The sequence below is a fragment of the Fusarium keratoplasticum genome, chromosome 4 (assembly GCF_025433545.1).
Source record: "Fusarium keratoplasticum isolate Fu6.1 chromosome 4, whole genome shotgun sequence".
Classification (NCBI taxonomy): Eukaryota; Fungi; Ascomycota; class Sordariomycetes; order Hypocreales; family Nectriaceae; genus Fusarium; species Fusarium keratoplasticum.
This window is the reverse complement of record NC_070532.1, coordinates 3,867,688-3,893,223: the sequence shown is the minus strand read 5'-3', so window position 1 is coordinate 3,893,223 and position 25,536 is coordinate 3,867,688. Positions and strand designations below refer to the sequence as shown.

Below are 25,536 nucleotides of genomic sequence, written 5' to 3'. Positions count from 1 at the left end.
CCTCCGCTAGTATTCGGTGAAACGTTTTTCCGCGTCCAATCGCCACAACCACAACGGAGGGACGGAGGAACGGAGCAAACAGACCCTGGCAATCACTAACAGCACGGATACAGACACAGACATCTATAAAAGCAAACACCACAAGAGGTCAGAAGGGTCAAGAGGGTCAACAAGAGACAAAATCAAGCATGCAGGCACACGAGACAAGAGGGTCAAGAATATGTGTTGGTTTCCCATATGCGCCACATTATGCGGCATGGGTAAAAAAGTATTCAATTCTCAGATCCATCCAGTCAGAGCTGGTATAGATTGTAATAGATATCTCTCAAATGGTTGTAGTAGAAAGGAACTTGATTGCTGCTGCGACTCATTCACCAGTCGCAGCATGTGCAGGGACATTTATCCCTTGGCACTTGGACGGCATTTAAGCAGCCGTGGCAGCCTCGGAAGTCTGCCTCGACTCGAGCTCAAGGAGCGCCTCGGTGATGCCATTGGCCGCATTGCCAGTGGCCTTGATCTCCTCGGTCGCCTGCTCCACGTTGAGCTGCTTGTCGGTCCAGAGGGGCTCCTGAACGTTGCCCTCCTCGCCGACACCGATGAAGCCGCCCTCGGCCGCCCAATCAGAAGTTCGCTTAATGTTGAGCCGAGTCCAGATCTCGTCAACAGCCTGGACGAGCTGATCTCGGTACTCCTTGGTGTGTCCAGGGGTGGGAGTGATTCGGAGACGCTCCTGACCGACAGGGACAGTGGGGTAGTTGATCGACTGCACATAGATTCGGTAGTCGTTGAGAAGCATGTCGGAAGCCGCCTTGGCAGTCTCCGCGTTTCCAACAAGGATGGGGATGATGTGGGAGGGGTTAGGAATTACGGGGATGTCTCGGGCGTTCATCGCCTCCTTGACAGCCCGAGTGTGCAGCTGCTGGAGTCGTCGGTCACCATCATACTCCATCTGATACTCAATCGACGTCTTGGCGCCAGCCATGGTCGCAGGAGGCAGCGAAGTGGTGAAGATGAAGCCAGGAGCCAGAGAGCGAATCATGTCAACGAGCTTGGAGCTGCCGGCAATGTATCCACCAACGCAGCCATACGCCTTGCCCAGAGTGCCAGTAATGATGTCAATGCGGTCCATGATAGTTCCCCGAGGGGCACCCTTGACATGCGCCTCCCAGTCCAGGTGCTCAGCAACACCAGCACCGTGAGGACCGTACATGCCGACAGCATGGACTTCATCGAGAAAGGTGATGGCACCGTACTTTTCAGCAAGGTCGCAAATCTCCTCAATTGGACCAATGGAGCCGCACATGCTGTACACCGACTCAAAGGCGATGATCTTGGGTACGTGCAGCGGCAGAGACGCAAGCTTTGCCTCGAGGTCCTGGATGTCGTTGTGCTTGAACACAATCTTCTTGGTTCCAGAGTGTCGGATGCCCTGGATCATGGAGGCATGGTTCAGGCTATCCGACAGAATCACACAATCGGGCATCTTGCTACCCAGTGTTGCCAGAGTCGCATCGTTGGCCACATAGCATGAGCTGAACACAAGAGCTGCATCCTTAGCGTGCAACTTGGCCAGTGTACCCTCGAGCTCGACAGCGTGCCTATTGTGACCGGAGATGTTTCGGGTTCCACCAGCACCAGCGCCATACTCCTCGAGGGTTTCATGCATCTTGTTCAAGACATGAGTGTTTCGACCCATGCCCAGGTAATCGTTTGCGCACCAGACAGTTACTCGATCCTCCTTGTCAGACATATGCGCGCGGGGGAATTCCTTGGCCAAACGGTTGATGTTGTTGAAGTAGCGATACGACTTGTCCTTGTGCTTCTTGTCGAGCTCGGCATTGTAGAAGCCTTCGTAGTCGAATTTACCAGGAGAGTGGAAGCCAGCGGCGGCGGCAGCAGCGACGGGAGAGGCCGAGGTAGCCTTTCGGTTCGGGTTGGTTCCAGGAGGAATGGGGGCTGCATTCAGTGTCAGCTGAAGATCAATTGAGACCGGGCAACATGTGATGATGCCAATATTAGTGGCGTCGAGAACATACCATTGTCGCGACCCTCGAAGAGCGGGCGGTCGACGGCGCGGGCCTCCTGGTTACGGCTGGTGTGAATCTTGGCCTTGCCGGTCTTGGAGTGACCAGAGAAGGCTCGAACCGAGGCAGCAGCGCGGTGCTTGGCCGTCTGGACAGCCATGGCCTTGCCCATGACGGGGCACCGCTGACCGAGCAGCTGAAGCTTGGACATGGTGCCGCCGCAGGGAGAGGCGGCAGCCGTCGAGGGGAGGGCGGCCTGGGGACGGGTCGAGGTGGACAGGGCGCGCAGGGTGGCAGGCGAGGCCGTCTTCAAGAAGGGGCACATGGCCTTGGACTGGCGAAGGACGGCGTCCATGATTGCGAGAATCCGACTATGCTCGTTGATTCAAGTCGAGACGGAGAAGGCTTCGGTGAGTAGAGCGAACCGGAGGGGCAACGGTCGAAGTTGAGGGTGTGTGGAGGGGCAAAAATGCCAGCGGAAAATAGCGACGAGGGGCTACACTCGGTCGCAATGAACAAGCGAGACAAAAGCGAAGCAATTGCTCTCTCTTGACAATGTGGAGAGGGTTGAGTTGGTTGGATGGAAGAAGAGAAAAAGAGAGGGAGAGGGAGGGAAAAAAAGGTTGAGGAAAAGGAAGTGCTGAGCAAGATTCAGAGACAGTCGGCGGTTCGGAAAGGGCGTCTCTGACCCATAGAATCCGTCCGTTTCGGTTCCGTCTTTCGCTTCCTTCCCTCTCCAAGCAACTCCGCGCTTCTTGCCCCATTCAGGAAAGTCACCGGTGACTTTCTCGTCTGCCGGTTGCCGATGCCTCCTTCCCCACCGGCATGTCGCTTGCCCGCTCACCTTTCAGCTCAGCCGAAGGGGACGCCGAGTGGCCAAGGCGTCGGGTAAGTTGTAGATTGTACCTTGCACGTGAAGCATCACTCATCAATGTTATCAATCAGGCAATGACATAGTTCAAATACCCTTCTCTCAATTCAACAACGGCTATGCATATTTCGTGACTCTTCCATAAAACCTCGAAACGACATCTGGTCCACATTCACATCCAGCAGGGTACGGGTTACATGCAGACGCAGCATGTGGAATACTGTCCGGTACATCCACATCCATGCCACCAGGACAGGGCCGAGTCAGACTCGTCGACACCAACGAGACCTGGGTAAAGAAAATACCTCGGTCATGATTGGCCTAGATTCCTTCTTTTCCGAGAGGGGCCAAAACCGTCGTCTCTTTTTCGCACCCTCGAACTCTGCTTCCAATTGGTCCCGGCCGTCGCCGTTGTCATCCAAGGGCGAAAAGGGCGAAATCTCAGTTGGCCATGTGTCACCGACAGAAAGCGCTTCTTTTCTCAACCAGGCAAATCTTTCCGGCACCGGACACATCTTCAACAGTTACATAACGTTGGTGCTTCTCGCGCTAGGACCCGAGTTAGAATGCCCTCGGTCTTCCATCTTCTCTTCTCGTACGATTGTCAAAGTGGATATCAACTACTAAGCCATTCACTATTAGCTCCATTTCCTTCAATCGGGACTTGTCTGAGTTCTTGTACAACATCCAGACTGACTCATATTCACTGAATCATTGCTTGACTTCTAGACTATTCAGCTCGGCGAAAAGGCCGTCTTCAACTCCCCGTCCTATGAGACAACAACAACAACAACACTTAGGATAGGTAGGCGACCATCTTCAATTGAGCTGGACTCAAGCGCCTGGAGACCCATGAAACGTCTAGAATCTGACCCAGGTACTGTTCCTGCCCCATAGGCGATCGCCGCCAAGATCCCACAGTCGTATCTCCTGATTTCTCAAAATCCATACCTCCGTACAGTAAATCTTTCCTTCTCGCAGTGTCGCCTTATGCAAGGGCCCCTTGATCGTCTCGCCGCAAAGCAGTAAAGGCAAAGCAGCCTTCCAAATGGGTATCGTTGGGTTCAAATGACACGCCGTAAACGCCTGTGCATCCCCTCGTGCTCTTCATCCACCCTGTGCATGCGCCTCCCATCAATTCTTCTCATTATGCTCCCCGCCATGGGTCGACCTGCCCTCCGCGAGGCGTTCCATTCCTAGACACGGTCCGTCGCTCCAATGGTTCTGGTCTTGGGGATCCACGGTTCTGCTCTTCCTCCAGTGCTTGATTAGCCCACTGCGGCAGACGGGATGCCCTGTTTCTCCTATTGTCCATTGCTTCTCGCATTACTTTCATATCATCCCTGGCCAGTGGCCGAGTCTCGCTCCGTTGTAAGCTGTGCCGGCGAATGTTCTGTAGGTTCTTGAAACAAAGTCAGCCCGTCTTGTTTCAAACAACCGAGTTGGTGCGAGCTGGGGTTGCTCCTGTTCTCATACATTTGGGTCTGGTGAGTTGAATCTCCTGTGTGCCTGGGCGGAGATATCCATTTCCTCAAGCGCGTTGATGGTCTGCATCCGACTCTCCAGTTCGTGTTCTTCGGCCAGAGCCACGTAGTCTGCGCTTAGATAACCCGCAACGATGGCAATTCCGAACTTATCGTGTGACAGCAGCCCGACAAGGAACTTCCAACGTTGGGTATCGGGCAAGAATCCAAACTTGCCTTCCTTCCGAATCGTGTTCACCTTGTCCGTCAGGGCACTGGCTATCTGCGCTGGGTCCCCTCCCATCCGGGGCACATTGCGCTGTTGCAGCCTTCGGACTGTATCCTGTAGCTGCTTCTCGAATTCCACCTTGGCTGGGATTTCTGACACGTTGAATAGACCACCTCCCTTGAAGATGCTGCTATGGGGTGCCGGGCGAGGAGATGGTTGAAGGGGCTCCTTTGGTGTCGCCGTCGGTGTCGGAGCTGCCATAGGAGTTGGAGCCACCACAGGGGTTGGCGGTGCTGCAGGGGTTGGAGCCACCGCAGGAGTTAGAGGTGCTGTGGGAGTCGTGACAAACGGTTGCGGTGGTGCTGGTCGCTGATTCTCCGCGACAGGAACTTGCGGTGGGTGCTCTCCGAAGAAGGTATTTGCCCCGGGCATAGGCATAGGGATTGGCCCTTGGACATGAGGAGGAGGCGGCGTTGGTGGCCGGACAACCTTGGTGAATTCGTCAGCCCCGTGATTCATAATGGATGCGCAGTATGAACTTACTGTTGTGTTTCCCACCACGGCTGATCCGTTGCCTCCGTTAAGAGTCCAACCATCGAGACCTGCTGCCGTGTGGATGGGTCCGTTTCCCTCGTCTGGAAGATCTGATGCTCCATCAAAGGATCGATGAACTGGCCTCTGGTTTGCCATTGACGCAGCAGCCATCGCTGACACCTGCTGGTTGAGGTCTCCCCGATCAATCTGCAACTTGACTTGCTCATATCTCTCAGGGTCGGTGGAGCGGAGGTTGTTCATCTCGACCAATTCATCCGCCCTCTTTTGCTCCTCGGCCGTCAGTGTCGTATCCACGTCTTCCCTCTCAAACATGACCGTCTCGACAATAGACAGGATGGCCTTGCCGTTTTTCCGGTAACCAATAAGCTTGTCCAAGATAACGTCTTTCCCAAGCGAAGGACTTAGATCAGCTGGCTTCATGTTTTCATTCAAGGGCTCCAAGACAGAGCCCTTGCGTTTTGACCAGCTGATTGGGTTCTTCTTGTCCACAACACGAGCTGCCAACTGCTGTTTGAAAACATGCTGGTTGTGAATGATCTGCTCAAAAGTGCCCGCAGTCGTGAGCCAGTACACGAAGACAGGCTTCTTTTGGCCGAGGCGATAAGCACGTCCTATCCCCTGCTGCTCGACGGTTGGGTTCCATTTGATGTCGAAGATGACGACTCTGTTGGCTCCGTGGATGTTGAGGCCAACGCCTCCAGCAGTTGTCGATATCAAATATACCTCTTTGCTGCCTTCATTGAATCTCTTGATCTCCTCTTGACGGGATTCGACAGCCGTGTTTCCATCGAGGCGACTAATGGTCCTGAGCTGCATCTTACACATGGCCTCCAGGTAGTTAAGCGAATCCAGAGACTGACTGAACACGAGTACTTTGTCTCCAACCTTGCGTGCCTCGTCGAGAATGACTGTCAGCAGTTCTGTTTTCCGCGAAAGGGAGATGTCGTTAATATCCGGAACATTAAGCACCTGCAAAGCCTGTGGAATGATCTGCCTGGGAAATGCCACATCCTCTGAGTGTTTGGTGGGTATTCCCCTCTCTCTCTGCCTGTCTCCCTCACGGACTCTCATTATTTTTTCATGGAAACATCTGGGGTGTCGACAAATCAAACTGAGATTGTTCATGGCGGAGAGAACGCTGGCCTTCGCGTCTCCCAGTTGACCCTTGATGCCTTCCTGGTAGAGAACGTAGAGCTTTTTCTGGACGTCCCCGGGTGGGACGTAGATGACAAACTCGTATTTGGGCGGCAGGCCATCTTTGAGCGCGGCTGTCGTGCGGCGATGAACCTTGGGTGCGACCAGCTTCTTGAGAGCAGCAAGTTTCGTCAAAGCTCTTCTCTTCTCAATTGGGCCACTGTCAAAATCGAATCCCTGTTCAACTGGCAAGGAGTAGATGATCTTGAACTCTGCCAACGGGCCCAAGAAGTTCGGTGCAACCCAGTTGATCATGGCATAGTACTCGAGCACGCTGTTGTGTAGGGGCGTGCCTGTAAGGGCAATGCGGGCATTGGTGTTGAAGCGGGAGCACGCCATGTGAGTCTTGGTCTCTGGGTTTTTCAAGGCATGTGCCTCGTCCGTGATGACGATACTAGGTTTCTCAACCAAGAGTTCTGATACTCCGGGGATTTCGAGAAGGATTTTGAACATGTTGTAACCGATCACAAGCACGCCCCCTTCTGAAGCCCACGCTTCAACTGTGTCAGATCTGTCATCTCCTTTCAGGGTCGCCGTGAGCTTGCGCAGCTTTCCCAACAGGCCTTTCGGGGCCCAAATGAGAAACTCATCTATCCAGTTGTCTACCAAGGAGGGTGGACAAAGGACCAAAGTCCACCCCTTTCTCAGATCTTCGGGTATCTGGGCGACCACAGATGGATCTTTAGACTTGGACGAGTCGGCCAGCGCAACAAGAAAGGTGATGACTTGCATCGTCTTTCCCAGTCCCATTGTGTGAGCCAACAGGCAGCCTTGCCGTGTCTCTGGAGCGCGTACGATCTGGTTCCATAGGAAGCGGACACCATCGATCTGGTGTTCCTTGATGCGAGGGCCAATCGCCTCATTGATGTAGATAAGGCTTTGGTCCTCTTCTTTACTTTCGTTGATGATGATGCGAGATTTGTCGTCTGAAGCTACGCCGTGTAATTTGAGGTCCATTCGCAGCTTGTTCCTGCGAGCCTCTTGTTCTTCGAGTCTTTGATGTTCTCGCTCTCTGAGGTCCACTGCCGCCCTGTCTCGAATGATCTCTGGGCGATTCTTCCGCGCCTTTCGGTTCGCCATCGATTCGACATCCTCGTCGTCGTCCAGGTCGTCTCCCAGATCATCACCCAGTTCTTCAGCGTCAAGAGCATCGAGGTCGTCATTTCTGTAAATTTGGCTGTCCTGAGGGAACTCAGGGAGGACCATCTCAATGAATTTGCAGAAGGGATTGAACCATACTCCGCGTGTCTTCCGAAGCCGCTTGTTCAGTTTCTTGCGCTTAAATTTGATAACTGAATCTTCCGCCACGTTCTGACACTGGAAGAAGCAGTGGAAAAGCCGAACGAAGTCAAATGAAACAGTCTTGCTGCTTTCAGGAGTCAACTCGTCCTTGCTCCTAATCGGATCGGCCATGTAAGACTCAAAGTGCTCCGTCCAAATGACATCGGGCTGTGTCGACTGAATGCGGTCAAGGATGCCTCTTCGGCGAGAGTGATCAAGTCTCCAGATCAGACAGATCAACAGCCTCCAGCGATCGCTCTTCTTGACCCATCTCTTGGGTGAAACACCGCCAATGGTTTGAATGTTCCCAAGTGTCTCAATAGGTGGGGGGACATTAATCCCACTGCTGGGAAGCACTGTTTCCTTTGGCAGGGGTGGCGGCGGCGGCGGCGGAGGAGGAGGAGAAGGAGGAGGAGGAGTAGGGGGAACCTGAGCGTGCTTTTGAGGACTCGGCGGGCGACTCGCTTCCGACTCGGAAAGGATGGTCAGGTCGATGACATCGGCCTCGTCAAAGGCATGGGCCCCGGGCGTAGCTGCAGCAGAAAGGTCTTGTGTGAGGTCCATGTACTCCGGGGCCACTGGTGACTCTGCTTTCAAAGATTCAGGCCGCAAACCTGGCCCGGTTGGCACAGCCTCCTCTTCCATGCCCATCAGATGGTCTTCTAGTTCCAGCTCTTCATCGGGGACGATAAAATCATCCTCGTCAGAGCTGGTAAGGATCTCTTCACCCACCGGGACTTCTGTCTGTTGCACGGCCACCTGTCTCGGTCGAGCAAGTCTGCTTGGCTTGGGAGGCGGACGAGAAGACTCCAGCACGCCCATCAACCACATGTGGTATGCCTTGTTTTCGATAGTTTGTTGGAGAATCACCGCTTGGTCTCGGATCCGAGCCTCCTTCTTCCACTGCTCCTTCACAATCTCTGTACAGAACTCTTCTATCTTGTCGTTGGAGTGTTTGGCCTGGATGTGAGCATGGCGAACCTGATGATTCTTTGTCCCCATGCGTCGAGCGTTGATCCACAAGCGGTAGGCTGTTCGTTCATGTTTAGGTAGCTTGGCCACCCGCCAGGTAGCCTCCATGGACTGGATGGCCTCATCCAAGATCTCCCTGACTCGCTCGTTCGAGATGAGGGTGGGAAGTGATTGACTATTTTCTGCCTGTTCATTCTCGAGCGCTTCCGCCTCTATCTCGTTCCAAGTTTCTTCATCGAAATCTTCGTCCATGTCTGACCAATGAAGAACAGGGTCGGAGTGGTTGGATCCCTGGGATTCCGGACTAGACGACCTTGACAAGAGGGCGGGCTCACGACTGTTGCTGACCATGACATGTCTGAGAACACGAGAGACCACATTTCTCAAGCCAGGCGGAGGCTTAGTTGCCGTAGTAGTCGCGAATGCACCGTCCTCAAACTCCAAAAGGTTGGAGCTAAGAGGGACCGTGGAATCCTTGATGTCGGCAGTTGAGATCCTGCCCTTTCCGAGATAAGCATATGGGGGAGCCCTTTCCCAGGGGAATCTGTGGGCACCGGCTTGCTCTAGCGCAAATTCGGATTCAGACTTAGAGTCGGAATCAGGTTTCGCAGAGTAATCGAGGACGTCCGCTGCGGAGGGGAGGAAAGCGGGAGCAATGTTGTGTGGCTTGCTGTCGAGAAGAGTAGGGACAATTCGACGACGCTTGACGGACCTATCATCATCGGCATTCTCTCGTGTCGAGGCGGTAGTTTCGACAGTCGCGGGAGGATCAATGTGCGCCCTGGCGACAAGTTGGCCATCCAACTGTGGTGATGGCTGCGCCTTGTTCGACGGGCCTTGTTGTGCTGAGTTCTCAAACGTATCAGGCCTAGAGGCAGTGTCGGTCTGCGCGAAGGCCTTTGGAGCTTGCTCTCCGTTAATCCCGACCGAGAATGATCCAGAAGACGAACCCTGGTGGTCTCCGTTTGGCAAAGCTAGGATGGAGTTGAGCCCAACCATCCCCTGCGCTAGTTCCTTGGGTTCATCATCCACGTATCCGGATTCCTGCCGAGAGTAGACCTGAAGCCATTGCTGATATGCGCGGCTCCTAGACCGAAAGCCAACGATGGCCTCTGCAAGGGCAGCCTTGTGGCGGGCGGGTTTGATGCCCAAACATTCCATCAATTCCTTGCGCGAGAAGGTATGATCGTAGGTCAACAAGGTTTTCCCGTCAAGCTCTTCCTCTTGAACATGGGCAACCAGAGTCGACGGATCACGCCCCCATGGCCAGTCAGGAGTGGAGAGTTTACGGGCCACGGTGTCGACGTCCCAAAGAAAGGGATCCTGGGCCTCAACGCCATCCATGTTGGAGTTGCGCGCGCTGCGCAATAGCTGGTATTTCTGATTCGTGAGTCAATACAATGTCGGGGTGAGTGGTTGTGAAGATGATGGAAAAGAAGAGATGAACAAACGGAGAAAACTCACGGGGGGTACTGGTTAAGAACATGAGCTGGGCTGGGCGTAGGCCCAGCGATTGATACAGAGATGTGAGGAAAAGCGCATAGCCTCCAGCTAGCTGCGTGGGTTGGAGAAACTGGGCCTCAAGCTTGCAGGCCAAACAGACGGGACGTTGTTTGGACAAGTGACAAGCAACGGGCCGCGATGCGAAATGCAGCCAGTGCACAAGCTCGTGGATCAAGAGTTGCTACGCTGACGGGCTCTTGCACGTTACTTGATAATGCGCTGAAGCGGCGGACGAAGTAAGAGTGAGGATCTGATGTATCGCAAAAGTCGAATGATGAGAGCGAATGGCTGCAGCGCTTTTCCCGTCTCAAGCCTCTGTGCCAAGCGCGTTTACTGTTTGACACGGTGCGCCAGAGGTACCACGGAGGGGCGATCTCATCGGCGGGGCAGTTTGCGGGCATTCACGTGACTTGAATACCCCGCCAACAGGTACCTTGGGATGGATGCAACATTGAGCACCTCACGCACACTCATGTTGGTACAGTTGGTAGTTAGGTAGTTGGAGGCCGCTGTGTGAGGCCAATGGACGAAAACGCCTTGGCTATGAAACAATCCAGGAGGCATATATCCAGTCAATTGCGAGAAGTAGATTTTGCACTAAGGACGCAGCAGTGAGTAACCACCCGGTTGCCCCACCAAGGCGGGCAGCCATGGATCTCCATCACTGCTTTCACGCAGTGAGTGGTCTTGATGCCTGGCTAAAGCACCTAGGCGCCTCACAGTTGAAGCACGCTGGTAAGGATTAGATCTGATGGCCTGCCGGTTGAAAGCAAAACATGCTCTGCAGTCAAACTCCGGGACTGCAGTGGCAAAAGCTTCACAGTGCAAGGACAACTTGATACCCCGCGAATGGCAATCGAAGCATACAACTCCCTGGGTGACTGGGGTCCAAGGAAGCATTGACCTTTAAATATCTTCATGTCTATTCAAAGATAACCATCCATTAGCAAGTAAAGACTGCATAAGCAGGAGAATGAAGTAGCCTCAACATCCACTATAGAGCATGTTACCCACGCGTCTCACAGAAAGTCCTGCTCCAATTGTGTCTAGAAGCACCCACTGAATTATTAAGCCACCCCATCCGGCGCTACCCTTCCCGATCACGCAAAAGAGTACCTACCCCTTCGGCTAGCGGGTCGTCGATACACTCTTGAGAAACCTCATCTTCCCTTCCTTCAGACCAGAATCTCTCATTAAACGGCCTAGAGGTCTCTTGAACAACCTCTACGCTCCCAGTCAACCTCGCCTGCCATGGCTTCCCTCACAAGCGGGGCATATCCCCCCACCCTCAAGGCCGAAGAAAAGGAAGCCCTCGTCGAGACCGTCAAGGACTGGTCCATAGGCAATGGCCTCGCAGTCAGGCCTCCGCCTACAGTCATAGCCGCCGAGGCAGATCCCAAGGGCATCGCCGCCGTCAATGTACCCGTCACACTCTTTCCCAGCCCGTTTCCGAAGCAGTGTTTCGCCCAGGGCAAGGCAGTGCAGAAGACTTACAATGAGCTGTATGCTTCTGTGAGCCGGGATGAGGAGTTTCTGGCCCAGGTCGTCAAAGAGTAGGTGAACATCGTCACCAGCATGTCGCATTTTCTGAATTGTTCCAAGGGTTGCAGATGGTGATGAGTTTATTCGCAACCTGTGGGACGTTCACCTCAAGGTCAAGGCTGAGGGATATACCCAGGTAAGCCTCAACCTAGGCCACTTCTACTTCTTTCTAACAAACCCAAGCCTTTGTCTCTCGGTCTATTCCGCTCAGACTACATGGTTCACCAAGATACCCACACTTCTCCCCCCTCGCTTCAAGTAAAGCAGGTCGAGTTCAACACCATTGCCTCCTCGTTTGGTGGACTCTCGACTTATACGTCAGGTCTTCACAAGTGCGTGTCTTTACTTCACCTAACATACACGTGAACAGCTCCTGACATTACCAGGTTCCTCGCCACAACAGAATACCCTCTTCTGGACAATGCCATTCCCCAAGGCTCGCTGGATCTCCCTGATAACACCAGCACCCGTGGCTTGGCGGCTGGCATCGAGGCAGCCTACAACGCCTACCCCAAATCTGAGCTCGGCCATCAAAAGTGTGTCATCTTCCTCGTGCAAGATGGAGAGAGAAACATTTTTGATCAGCGTCACTTGGAGTATCAGATTATCAGCTCATCGCCATCCACACCCGTCTTCAGGCTGCCATACTCTCAAATCCTGAAGCGCACTGAAATCGCAAAAACTTCGAAGCGGCAGCTTCTGTACCGCCTTCCTCGAAACCCTTCCAAGGTTTACGAAGTGGCCGTCATCTACATGAGGTCCGGATATGGGCCTTCTGACTACCCAGACCAGCAAGCTTGGGAAGCTCGGTACCATTTGGAGCGATCCAACGCCATCAAGTGTCCTACGGTTTTGACTCAATTGGCCGGAACGAAAAAGGTGCAGCAGATTCTCGCTACACCTCGTCCTGCGTCTGCGCCATCTGCGCTTGGTCGATTTATCCGCGACGACACAGACGCTGCCGCCGAGCTGTGGCGAACCTTTACCAACATCTACCCCATGGACACAAGTGACGCAGGTCTTGAGGCTCGCAAGAAGGCTCTTGACCCAGAAGCCTGCCAAGCCTATGTACTTAAGCCACAGCGCGAGGGAGGCGGTAACAACATCTACCGAGGATCCATTCCAGGTTTCCTCAAGTCGATTCCCGAGTCCCACTGGAACTCGTACATTCTGATGGAGCTGATCACCCCTCCTCCAGTCTCCAACATCATCCTTCGCAATGGCAGCCTGGAGCAAGGTGGCGTCATCTGCGAGTTGGGCATTTACGGCACTTGTGTCTGGGATCAGAGCTCTGGAAAGATTCACCACAATGAGGAGGCTGGGTATTTGCTACGGACAAAGGGCGACAAGAGTGAAGAGGGTGGCGTCGCGGCTGGCTTTGGGTGCATGGACAGCTGCACTTTGGTGTAAGTTAGTGTCACCTACGTTGGTGATTGCCGTTGGGAATAGATGGTGTAGAGCAAACGGTAACTCGGTTGGCCGTGGTTGTCTTTCAAACAATTAGATTTTCAAACCCACACCCTCATGTCTATTGTTGGTTGGTTTACACAAACAACCATGGTGTTCTACCGCGTACCCCTGTCCACAGAGCTTGACCTCATCGACTGAGGCTGATTGGATGAATGCGGTGAGTATCTTACACAAGAACGAGTGGGAGAATGCCCTTATCAGAATACAAGGTCATGGCAAGGGGACCAAGTTAGTAATGACACCAACCCGGAGAATCATCATGTGCGAGGCTCGTAAAACCGCACAACATCAATATGCACATCGTCCCACAACGAGCGCTCATCTAGTACACACTTTCCAAATAGGTTTAACAAGTTTATCGTATCATGGTATCATACAGCCCCTCGGACGGTTGCGTGTAAGCCTCATCGTACATTACAACCCATACAAGACATCCAGAGAAAAATCGACCATCCGTTACAGAGAGGAGAGAAACATGGGAGGCATTGCGCCGCGTAGTGTACTTTGTCCATGCTTAACAAACAACAAAAGTCCGCTTACTCGCCCTGCTCAGGAGCCTGGGGGCGTCGGAGGACCTCGAGGGAGCCTGGAGCGCAGAGTTAGAAAATGTGCTACCGCAAGGGAGATCGGGTGGCATACGCTGAACAACGCTGAAGCCGGTACGGGTCTGGCCTTGAGCGTCGGTGTAAGTGTTGACAGTGGCATCGCCCTCGACGTAGATAGTGGCACTACGATGTCATTGTCAGCATGGACATGGGTTCCTCGCGAGGGTCGAAACGAAAAAATACGCACCCCTTAGGCAAGTTCATGAGGTAGTCGCGGCCGGGGCCCTCAGCGAAGCTGGTGATCTTGAACCAGCTGGTCTTGCGGTTGTCGCGGGGCCCGCTGTTGCTGGCGACGGCGTAGCGGACGATCTCGCGGCCGGTGCTAGTCGAGTGCAGCTCAGGCGTGTCGGCGAGGTTGCCGATGATGGTGATCTTGGCCAGAGGGCGAGGCGAGGTGGTGCTGAAGGCGCGGGCGGCGGACGAGGCCGGGGCGACGACGGCGCGACGGAGAGCGGAGAAGGACATGGCTGCGAGGGGCTTGTTGAGGGGTGTTTGGACGAGGTGGTGGTCGTGTTGATGGGATTTTTTTGGTGATAATGCTGGAGCGGAGTCGTACTAGGCCAGGTTGATAGCGCTCGGCTGGGGAAGCTTGTCGCGTCGGTGAATTCTGAGACGCGATAGGGCAGGGACCCAGAGATTAGGGGGACTGTCTCAATGCGTGATTTGATTGGCTGAAGCTCGCGAAATATCTTCGGTAGTTGGGTATTGCATGAATGACTGGGTAGACGCATATTACTGAGTATAACGATTTGTGTGTACAACCTCATCTCAACTACAACTCTCTTTGAGCAGTCCATCATGAGCTAGAAACCACGTATCGTGTTCGAAGGTCCAGCGCTTGATTCACTTAATCCGTGTTCCATCCGAGTCAGCAACATACATTCAATATCTCAGCGTAATTCCAGTTCCAATTGTCAGGGCCAAGCTTGACAACCTTGTTTCCTCTCCACCTTCGGGCCAGATGCCTCAAATCATCACCATGGCCCGCGCCCCCAAAAAAGTGACAGGCGCACGTTCAAGCCCTGGGGGCGCAAACTCCGGCGCCTCCTGTTTATTTTTATAGAGCCTGCATGCACATGCCGGCCTGATCGCCAGAGTGCCGTTCGGTTCACCTCCACCCCCTGGTCCGATCGACTTACCGCATTCGGACTTGAATAAGACCTCCAGATCCTCAATAACGGCCCCGGTGGGCACTGCCCAAACGCTGTCACTCCCGCTCGTATATGACCCGAACGGTTTAGCTTATTGAAGCCTCTAATTCAGGGCCCGTAATTCATATCCATGTCATATCATCTCAAATGTGGCATCTGAGGCTGCTTCTTATTGAGATGCGCCTCAGCGCGCCCACCTTGCCCAGGATCCGGCCTCCCGGGTCCTGGGCAATAGCAATTGATGCAAGAAGACTGTATAAAAAGCCAACAAAAGGATCTTGCCCTTTTGATAGAAGAGGTCCCTGCGTTTCCCGCTTTGATCAACCGTTGAGCCAAGACGCAACGGTTTCCAGTCAATCTCTGCACATCCTCTCCAATCTTTCTTTGCCAACAACATCACAAGGCGTGTGTTTTGACAAACTTCATTCTTTGAAACTTTTTATGAGCAAGCTTCATATCAATCTTTCGTCATGGCCGGCTCAGACCACTTGTTCGGCCGTGACGGTTCCTGGATCGTTGTGGCCGGCGAAACTGAAGCCATCACCACTCCTGCTCTCACAGCCAACTTTATCTGCCGTGTCCTGCTCGCCACTCTCGCAAACATCATCTGTCTCGTCCCCCTGAAGCATCTCTACCGCAACAGCGAGTTCGCAGCCGTCGTCTTCATCGTCAACATCGAGGTGACCAACCTCGACACCATTGTCAACGCCCTGATCTGGAGGAACGATGACACTGACAGTTGGTGGCCCGGATATGGCCTCTGCGATCTCAGCCCTTACATTCACAACTTCAACATTGCTCTGTTTGTCACATGCTTGCTCGCCATGATGCGTAACCTCGCCCAGCAAGTCGGTCTCTTGCGAGCCAACCCCTTGACCGTCCGCGAGAAGCGTCGCCGTCACCTTGTTCAGGCACTCATCATCTTCCCTCTGCCCATTATTCAGCTTTGCTGGGTTTGGCCACTTACCGCTCAACGATATGTCGTCGGTACTCTGGTGGGATGTAGTTGGGTTGCCTCGCCGTCGTGGCCTTACATCGTCTTCTTCGTCACTGCCCCTGTGGTCATTGCCATCATGACTTCTGGATACGCAAGTAAGTCTCACTTCGTTTTCTAATACAGACTTGAGATAATCTAACACGTGGTTGTCAGTTCTAACCTACATCCGTTTCCGAGAGGTCGCAAGGGCCACCCGTTCAGCTGTCAGCAGCAACCGGCTCACCACTCAGCGGGCTCAAAGAACCAAGCGCCGACTCTATCTCATGGTCATCTCCATCCTAGTCCCCTTTCTACCCATCATCATCACACTCGCCGTGATCAACTTCATGGCTGCCTTTCCCCTCCAGCCCTTCGACTCCCATCTCATCCACAATCAACCCCTCCCAAACATGTGGTCAAACATCATCTTTCTGCCTTCGAATGGCGTCCCCTTTGTCTACATGAACAGCTGCTACATCACCATCCTTGCGACAATCCCTGTCTTCATCTTCTTTGGCACGACAAAAGATGCCATGAACAGCTACCGCCTCGGCCTGCTTTTCGTCGGTCTTGGCTACATCTTTCCCAAGCTTCACGAGGAGTACGACCCTGACAGAGACGCATACGGAAGCAGTTCCGGCAACACTCATCTGATGACGTCCACAGGGGCCTCGAGGTAAGTTCCAGTTTAATAACAGTAAATGCTCATCAGGCAGCGCTAACCAACTGAAGCAGTTCTCCTCCACAGAGCAAGCTCAGAAGCTTTATGTCCTCGCGACACATTCCCAGCCTGAGCACATCATCGGCAGGAAGCTCTCGCCATGCTCCCATGCACTCAATCGACCTCACTCTCGCGAATCAAGACGTCGAACAAGGGCCCGAACCTGTCCAATCTCAAGCACCACAGTCAAATCCATGGGATGTTTCCTATCCTCCTCCTACGGCCCCCTCAACCACCGCCCTCCACAGGATATCAGAACCCATAACCTCTCCGACACCCAACCCCTTTCTCTTCCGCACGCGGTTCGACTTGCCCACAATACCACTACCGTCCATTCCCTCCTTCAGTTTCGGAAGAAAGAAGAACAGACATCCTCAACTCGAACGAGGTTTCCCCCTTGAGTCTCTACCCTCTGTCGTCAACAACACCCATTGGGATACGGCCGATCTCTCTACGGAACCCTCTCATATCCAGACACGCGCGTGGTCCGATGACCAAACCAAGCTATCTGTGTCTACACCCGAGACGAGTCTACTTGTTCCATCGACGTCTGGACAGTCTGTCACCGTCGAGACCATGCTAGCACAAACATACCGACAGTAGGAAAGCAAGTATGGTTGGGCTACGTAACCACCAACACCAGCTACCCAGGTCACCAGAGGCAAAGCATGCCACACTTGATTCGATAATCCTTTTATTTGCTTATTGTGTTTAATCTGCCATCATACCCATCCATGCGAGCTCAGCATCATTGCAGGCGACGGCGTCGGCGTCGGCGTTTCCAGGTTTCAGTCTTCAGTCAAGAAAGGATTCAGAAGATAGTTCAAGGACATTCACAAGTCACAACAAAACACATTCGTCCCAAGAGAAGAGAAGCCATGTTTGTGAATAATCCATAACTTTGTGATTCTGCCCAAGCCACCGTGTCCAAGACACCTGGCCATCACCATGTCCTCCACCCAGGAAGACCAGAACCATTAGAATTATAACCCGCAAATTAACGCCGGCGATGCGCTACAGTGACACACACGCACACCCTCTATATAATGTACCTGTATACCTGAACCTCCGCCAACCCGAGTGTCGTTTTTGATCTTGGAGCCTTGACCAATCCCGCTTTTTTCAGAATCCCTGACATGAAAACCCCTGGTATCAATAATGCGTCAAAGTGATAACATGTTGAAAGATGGTATAAAAATGTAACGTGAAAATGAATGTGACTTGGTGTCTCTGATCGTTTCAGAGAAATGTGTTTGTACTTTTGCTCTGGCTGACACCAGAGAGTTGGTGTAAGGTGAGGACCTCATCATTTGTCCTTGGCGTTTCGCTGCATCTTTCGCATGGCTTCGCGGTGGATTCCGAGAAGATCGCCGCTTCGCATGCGCTCGTCAAAGGCTCGATCATTCCACTCCTTCTCTCGCTGCTCCATCTCACGTCGCTGGGCTTCAGCCTCCTTTTGGCTCATGAGAATGTTGCGGCTCATCTCGACGTTGCGCTGAACCTCGGTTTCCCTGCCGGCCAGGAGCGACATCGGCGTGAATGGGGTCTCGCGTCCTGTGCTGTTGACAACTGGGGCACCCGCAAGACGGTCCTGGCGGACACTCTCTCGGAAGTTGGCCATACGGGCCTCGCGCTCAGCAGAAGTAGGGAGTGTGGACACGCGCTTGGGCTGGTGAGAGTCAAAGGGCGCTTCTGAGCTGTTGACACCAATGCCGCCACTACCGCTTCCACCGCTAAGACGCTGCAACGAAGGTGTAGAGGCTGATGGGTTCAAGCTGCTCTGGCGCATGAGTTGCTTTCGTTGGCTCAGAGGTAGATCATCTACATCTGCACCAACACCGGCAGCGTACATGGCATAGTTGTTGAGAGAACCCGCATCACTGGAAGCTCTGTACGGGTTGTTCAAGCTGACTTCGGATGGGTTTGCCAGGAGGTTTCCTTGAGACTTGTTGCGGAGGTACACCTCGCGCTGGCCGAGAAGAGTCTGGGGGCTCGAGTACGAGACGAGACCCGGAGTGGACGAACGGTGGGCATCTGGCATAGGAGCCGGGCTAAGAGAATGAGATCGTACAGCCTGTCCCTCAGGGATGGGAGGAGTCAGACTAGGAGCATCACGCTCCTCGGCAATCGGCTCAATGCCATTCGATGTTCGACGCAGGCCCATGGAGGCAGATCGAGGTACACCGGCACTGGTAGGCGTCGTGCCTGGGCTACGGTTTTGTCCCTCGCCGTTGAGGATAGCGAGAGCTGCGGGGACATTTTGCCTCACACTGCGTCGAGAGGCAGAATGAGACATGTTAGACACCTGAGAGTCGGATCGTGCGATAGCAGGTGCGGGCGTTCCCTCGTGAGCTGACTTTTGCAGCTCATTGACATGAACGGGAGCGGGTGTTTCGATAGTCGGCACCGCAGGGCTTCGAGGAACGTCGATGTGAATGTCGTCAGGCTCTGGGGCGTCAGCTTGGCTCAAGTGCTTGGCCCATTCGTTGGTTCGATAGGACAAGGCAACTTTAGACAATGACCTTGGCAGGCGATCCTTCGTCAAGCTGAGACGGGTCGAAGAACCGGAAGTTGCGGACTTGGCCTTGTCAAGGGCCTCAGAAGCCTGCTCCTCCGTATGCTCGGCCTTAATAGGCTTAGCAGCGCTGCTAGTCGTGTCGACATCGAGGAACTTGGTCTGATGACTCGGGGTCGGGCTCAACTTGCTATGATCATCCTTTCCAGAGAGCTCGGCATTGATCTCAATGCTCTTGGGTGGTTCAGTGCCGGGCAGGGAGCGGCGGTCGCCAGCACTCAGACTCTCGTCATCGACGGTCGCCGCGACTGAGCCATCATCGTCACGAGGCCGGGAACGTGGGATCACAAGATCCTCAGTGCTTCCACTGTGAACATGGCCGTGTTCATGGTCTTCGCCAAGGACACGGCTAGATCGATGCGAGATGTTGCCCAGCAACTCCATCGATCCACGAGAAAGACGAGATAGTCTCTTAGCAAGCGACTGGCGGTGACCGGGAGTAGGGGGCTCGGCATCTTCGTCATCGGCAAAGGTTGCGACTGAGGATCGTTCGGCATCGGAGATGGCGTCATCATCATCGGCGGCAACGGGAATCGTGAACGGAAGAGGGATGACTTGAGGAGCGGGAGACCTGGGAGCCGATGAGGATTGAGACACGCGCCTGTCGACAGACTCGTTGGCAACTGAGAGGGTATCATGGTGTACGATGGGAGCCTTCTCATCAACCTGGCTCAGAGGTCGAGCAATATCATCCGAGGCAACGCGAACCGTCACTCTGCCGTCCATGTCTTGTTCCGAGGACATCAAGGTGACGGGGGTTGGCTTCTTCGGGGGCTCTGGATCTGTCATGGTCGTCATTTCAATAACCTCGACGATTGAAGCGGACTGTCTCTTTGAAGAGTCGGTCTGGCTGTCGCGGTGCTTCTTCTCCGTTGAGATCTCGCCGTCATCTGAAGTGCGCGAGGCTGTTGAGCTTCCGATATCGCCATCTCCATAGACTCTCTCCCATTGACGTCGTTCTCGAGCGTTGGCCTCTTCAATGTTTCGGCCGACATTTTCCTCCTCTTCCCGGAGGTTCCGCTGGCCCTCAGCCTCCTCTTCTGCCTTCTTCTCGCGCTTTTCTCGAACAACCTTCCACAGCTTAATTTGGGAAACGATACCGAAGAGGAAGATGATGATAATCGCTGCTGTCTCCACTCGAATACCCTTGGTGACCGGGTAAGTATCAGCACCAAGAGGGAAAAGGTCATCGTTCAAATCCCAAACGTAGGCCCAGAACTCCTTGAGACCGGCCCTGCTGAAGGCATCGATACCTATCACAGTGACTGTAGCACCGGCAAAGGAGATCATGAGAATCAAAGCCCAGTCTCGAGTGTAGTGGCTGAAGTAGAAGACGAAGCCACCAAAAGTGAAACAGGCGATAAAAATGGCCTTGGATGCGACAGGTCCGAGCAAACCGCCAGGAACCAGGCACAGGAGCCACATACTAACGCAGAAGCCACCCAATGCGCAGCCAAGCCCTTCGGTGATTTCTCGAAAGAACATGGAAGCCGCACCAAGAAGACATCCTGAGAGCACGACGGCGACCACATAACCTCCCTGTAGACCATCGCTCACTTCGGGTTTCATAACGTAGACGATGAGCACGGTAACGCCCAATGCGGCAGAAAACGCGGTCGAAAAGAAGGTGTGAACCATTCGGTTCCTGATACCAACCAGGGCATGCGCAATGCCGGTCAGGAGGAGGATGGTACCAGCAACGCCCCAGCCAGGAGTAAGTACCGGCGTAATGGGCAGTTGACCAGCAGGGATTGTGGCTGTCGAGTTTGTCAGTCAGATACTTGAGAAGCTGTTGTCAAAAATTACCATTGAAGAGAGTCGAGTTGAAGCCGGCGTCGTCTTCAAGAGCTCCGCTTGTTGATGTAGCGTCGGCGGTCTCAGTTTCAGTTCCCTCGCTTTCGGTGGTGGTAACTGAAACGGACTCGGTCTTGGACTCGGCTTCGGCTGATGTGGTTTCTCGAGCCTCAGTCTTCTTGACAGAAGCCTCCGTCTTGGTGGCCTGTTCACTCTCTCGTGTTGTTGCGTCGGACTCGATAGCTGTTGTCTTTGGTGGTTGCTCATCATCTTGTCGTGGAGCCAATCCGAAGATCTCGCCACTGACTTGCTGTATTACCAGAAGCAGGCAGAGCAGCGTCCATAACCGAGACCAGCGGAAGAACATTGTGATTCGAAAGTTGAGGTTGACGGGTGAGTGGTTGACGATTTAGTATCGAGAGCTCCTGATGGCAGCGTTGAAGGGCCTGCTGAGCATCGTTGAATTCCAAACCGGCAGAATATTCCAAGGAACGCGTATTTGCTGTGAACGAAAGAAAGATGAGCGGAAAAGAAGCGGAGTGCAGGTGCTCAATGGCAGGCCAACTCCGTGGGTGTGATGCAAGAAGCAACTCTAATAGCTTGATAGCCCTGGCTTCGGAAATGCACGATGGCGGCGGGACGTGAAACAAGGCGATCAAAGCCGATCAATGGAGGGGGACTCGGAGACGGCAAGAGGAAATACAAGACGGGAGAGAGACAAGGGGGATTCGATGGCAGAGAGTCGTCGACGATCAGCAGCACAGCGCGGGATGTCGGTGGAACAAGGCAAACCCGGGCCAACAGGTAACAATGGAGGCTACCAAGAGCGATGAGCACTACCACGAGGCAAAAGGAGGACGGAAAAAGAGAGGGAGGGGAGAGAGCCTAGAAGAGGGGATCCTGAAGGGTGTGGGATCATAGTTATCATCAGTGCTGGGAGTGCAGCGATGTGTAATTTTAGCTTCCTTCGAAGATCTGGTGGTGGGCTCGTTGGAGGACTGGAGTCGACGGCTCACGATGGACCGTCACAGCCCACTTGCCTGGCGCTGGAGACGCGGAGAACGACTGGGAATACCCTGGCAAGCCGCGGCCATGGTTGGCAGCGAGTGGATGAAGCGACAGCACATGGCGCGGGCTGCGAGAGCTGCCTCCCAGGGCCAATTTCCCCAGGGCCTCCTGTGACGCCGTGGTGTCGTGATGGCCGAGACGAACGACTTACAGAGACGACCCAGACGCGGGCCAGCCGGAGCTTCAAGGTACGTACCGCCTTCCCGGTGCTTGGCCCTGCACGCCCTGCACCTTCCACTTCTCAGGTTGGCCGATTCGGGAATAGCAGGTGGGGTACCTCACCCCAGGCACATCCCGGCCCACCCCTCTCCCATCTAAAGGGCAGCCAATCGCCATCGAGATGTACCTGTCGACTCTACCTTCAGGTACACGTCCATCCCAGCCTGGTCTGGACGGGAGCGCGCCCGCGCCAGGGCCAGCCATCATTCATGGATCCCATCATGGGTGGTGGACGGATGGACATGGGATGGCACGGCAATGGCATGGTCCATAGCGCAATTGGCCAGCATGGGCAGCTGAGAGAAAACGGCCGGGGGCTAAAGAGAAATTTTCTCTAGCTGACGAGCGCCTCTTTTCCACCGAATGGGCATTCTCTTTTCCAAGGCTTTCTCCTCGACGCTTCGCCGCATCCTGTTTCTGGCTGAGACGAGACGCATAATACTACGGCCCTGCCATTAAGGGTGTTTCGCCCAAACTCTCTCCACTCTCGCCAACCCAGACAGAACCTGAACCTGCTCCTCAAGATTGCACGGCGCAGGGATCATGCTGAGCGGCTGATTTAGAGTGGGCTCCAGCCGAACAGCGCCTGAGGCGAGTCTGAGAGCCTGCACACTCTGCTCACAGCGGCCCCAATGCCCCATCCGAATCCCTGTGAAATCCCTCTGCATCCTGGTAGGGCGAGGTCTCTGTCTCTGGCGCGGCAGGCCTCGATATCCTCCGCCAGAGCAGCCTCTCTCTCTCTGCCTTGAGAGATCACCAGTCTCTCGTTGGTGGGCCCCTGGCCCAGCCCCAGCGAACAGCTCAGAGGGACCCTTGCTGCGGCCAGAAGAAACGCGCCCGAACGGCAGAGCCTGGTCATGCTCTGCCTGTCACCGGGCGTTCAGCTCTCCTGCGAATGGGATCCTATCCTGGAGGCGGATGAGCCAGGTCGAACAGCCAAGGACGCACGCTTGCTGGGAAGCCACTGCGGGCTGCGCTGTGTTCAGCCGCTGCCATCGTCACACGTAGCCAACGTGCCCGTGCCGGTGGGTTGGAGGGAGCACGGCAATGCATCGTCACCACTTCTGCGACGCCATCGCATTTGCTGATAGGCCAATCCGCGGGTTAGTTGAGGTGGTATTACACCTCAGACACCACTCTCACACAAGAGGGTTCTGCCGGCGACGAGGATTCTTTCCCTGCTCAGCTGCGCCTCGACCGCCTCTATTGATGCTGTGCTGGACGACACGACAGCTAGAGCTATATCTCAGTGTGATATCACACAGCCAGAAAAAGTCTTACATGACACGCAGCGGCTTGCGGCTCACCGACAAAGCACATCCCACTTCCCGCCTCTCTGGGGGCACAATGGCTTGTCTTGTCCAGCCATCCGTCCCTTTCAGGCGGCCCGGACTCATCCATTGTCTGAAATCTCAGTTCAGTCAACGACAACCTGAACCACTCGGTGCTCGGAACTCAATCGTCTCACAGTCATTCGTCCCATCTTCTAATTTAAAATTCATGCCGCTCTACTCACGGTTCACCAACTCAGGGTTCCGGGGTTCTGGCTGGACGGAGGATCCTCCTAGGTCCAAGCTTGAATCTCTATCGTTCTGGAACTCGACATGTAGTTTCGCCTCCTGACCTGATCAGAAGCGAAAAGGGCCTCCCTCCACTTTTTACCTCTCCTGTCGGACTCCCCACTGTCGTTATGAGTTCAACGGATCATGAGTGAATGGGCAAATCAAAGCATGGGCCTGCAGGCGGCCGGGGATTTCTCTGTGAGTGCCCGCCATGTCTTGCAGTTTTTGTTTCTCCTTGGTGCCCGCATATGTGTTTAGGTAGAACAAAGCAAGGGCCTCGCTTGTGAGTGACTTGCTTGTTTGCTCCTTTTCCTCGGCTCTCTTGTTGGTTGATAATCCCTTGTTGTTTTCTACCACCCCTCCTACACTAGCTCAGCCAGTCCGCGTGGCTACCTAATCGATCTGGTTCTGCAATCGCCCGTGCCGTCCACACTTTCCACTCTAGAACCGAAACTACGAGCCGCACCTGCCATTTGGTTTCCAATCACAATTTCGGGAACCAAAGACTGCAGGTGCTTCTGAAAGTCCAACCTGCTCTTGCATCTACCGTTGCACCCTTGAAATCCATGATTTCTTTCAGCTCGTAACCTCGTGCTTCGACCTCTGTCTATCCCTCATTCGATTGTTTGTCGACTTGTACAACGAGGCTTTCTTCAACACTCAACGGCCGCGCATGGGCCGTCAGCGGAAGCCATTATCCCGTTGCACGACAGGCCGGGATCAGCAAATCCTGTCCCGCGGATGCGACGCCAACAACATCATGTCATGCCATGCACCACAGCGCCCATGTTAACCACGGTCAGCCAGCCAGCTAGCCAGGCACTTTGGTATTTGTCGGCCATTGCCCAGGTTGGCTTTCCAGCTCATTAAACAGCCCGCTCCGCACGAGTCCCCGAATGCCGACCAAGACTCCGCTCGTGGAGGACACCATGAGAGAGACCGATACCGCGTTCAGACGTTAGAGGGGCATTCACTAGCTGAAGGCCCACGGTTCACGACGACATTCGCCATGTGCTCGGCGTCATCATCCATTTCATGGTCCGCAGAAGCATCCACCATAGCTGCCAAGTTGCCGCGCCGTACCAAGAGGTACCAGGCGCTACTTGAGAGCCTTCTAATTTAGCTTCTTGAGAAGATGCGCTACCGGCCGCCAGTGCAGCCTCACCGACGCGTGCTGAGATTAAAGGGTCCCACCTTTTTGTTTCCAACGACGCGCCTTTTGGCAGCTTTGGCCGACATGAGCCTTGTGGAGGGTCATCTCTGAGTCCAACGCCCATCCCATCCTCTTTGGGTAATTGTCCCATGCAACACCCTCCCATCACATCTCATCCTGTCCCATCACTTCCAGCTCGTCCCTTCTCGCCTATCTCGTCACGGGAAGATCACCAGCCCAAAAAAAGACGCGCACCCCCTGTCAACCTTGCCTCCCTCCTTTAGACGAAGAAAAGTCAGCCATGTGTGCGCCATCTTACTCTCCTGAACAACAATTACACGCAATTGTGTTTTCGACGGATGTTTTGATTAATGCACATGGACCAGCCAACCCTGTCAAGCTGCGCCCCAGGCAGGATATCGGCTCGGCTTGTGCCTATAGGGACAACTTGTGATGTGCATGTCTGAGTTTGCAATATTTCGCGCTGCCATGATCGCAGTCTTTCATTGCTGCATACATCATCCGGTACAGCGGAGTGTACGGGGATATTAGATGATGAAGCAGTGTCCACTATGTGTATCACCCAGGCTGTCCTGGTTGAGCCCATT

The 25,536-nt window shown here is 54.1% G+C and overlaps 6 protein-coding genes across 6 annotated transcripts; 2 read left to right on the top strand and 4 right to left on the bottom strand.

Annotated features, from left to right (window-relative positions):
• Window positions 1–424: 424 nt before the first annotated feature.
• On the bottom strand, window positions 425–2,379 carry NCS57_00624200 (5-aminolevulinate synthase; the record flags this gene model as incomplete). The annotated part of the gene is made up of 2 exons (XM_053056135.1): window positions 425–1,956; window positions 2,037–2,379. 2 exons carry the CDS (start codon window positions 2,377–2,379, stop codon window positions 425–427), a joined length of 1,875 nt encoding a protein of 624 aa, XP_052915090.1.
• A 1,663-nt stretch (window positions 2,380–4,042) lies between these two features.
• On the bottom strand, window positions 4,043–9,933 carry NCS57_00624100 (uncharacterized protein; the record flags this gene model as incomplete). Its single annotated transcript, XM_053056134.1, has 3 exons — window positions 4,043–4,297; window positions 4,372–5,076; window positions 5,131–9,933. The coding sequence occupies 3 exons, from the start codon at window positions 9,931–9,933 to the stop codon at window positions 4,043–4,045; spliced, it is 5,763 nt and encodes a 1,920-aa protein (XP_052915089.1).
• A 1,410-nt stretch (window positions 9,934–11,343) lies between these two features.
• On the top strand, window positions 11,344–13,044 carry NCS57_00624000 (Glutathione synthetase; the record flags this gene model as incomplete). Its single annotated transcript, XM_053056133.1, has 4 exons — window positions 11,344–11,645; window positions 11,695–11,770; window positions 11,818–11,966; window positions 12,021–13,044. The coding sequence occupies 4 exons, from the start codon at window positions 11,344–11,346 to the stop codon at window positions 13,042–13,044; spliced, it is 1,551 nt and encodes a 516-aa protein (XP_052915088.1).
• A 596-nt stretch (window positions 13,045–13,640) lies between these two features.
• On the bottom strand, window positions 13,641–14,174 carry NCS57_00623900 (uncharacterized protein; the record flags this gene model as incomplete). The annotated part of the gene is made up of 3 exons (XM_053056132.1): window positions 13,641–13,690; window positions 13,744–13,832; window positions 13,897–14,174. The coding sequence occupies 3 exons, from the start codon at window positions 14,172–14,174 to the stop codon at window positions 13,641–13,643; spliced, it is 417 nt and encodes a 138-aa protein (XP_052915087.1).
• Window positions 14,175–15,330: 1,156 nt separating this feature from the next.
• NCS57_00623800 (uncharacterized protein) lies at window positions 15,331–17,160 on the top strand (the record flags this gene model as incomplete). Its single annotated transcript, XM_053056131.1, has 3 exons — window positions 15,331–15,952; window positions 16,011–16,512; window positions 16,572–17,160. 3 exons carry the CDS (start codon window positions 15,331–15,333, stop codon window positions 17,158–17,160), a joined length of 1,713 nt encoding a protein of 570 aa, XP_052915086.1.
• Window positions 17,161–17,863: 703 nt separating this feature from the next.
• On the bottom strand, window positions 17,864–21,293 carry NCS57_00623700 (DUF4203 domain-containing protein; the record flags this gene model as incomplete). Its single annotated transcript, XM_053056130.1, has 2 exons — window positions 17,864–20,889; window positions 20,939–21,293. 2 exons carry the CDS (start codon window positions 21,291–21,293, stop codon window positions 17,864–17,866), a joined length of 3,381 nt encoding a protein of 1,126 aa, XP_052915085.1.
• Between the last annotated feature and the right edge of the window lie 4,243 nt (window positions 21,294–25,536).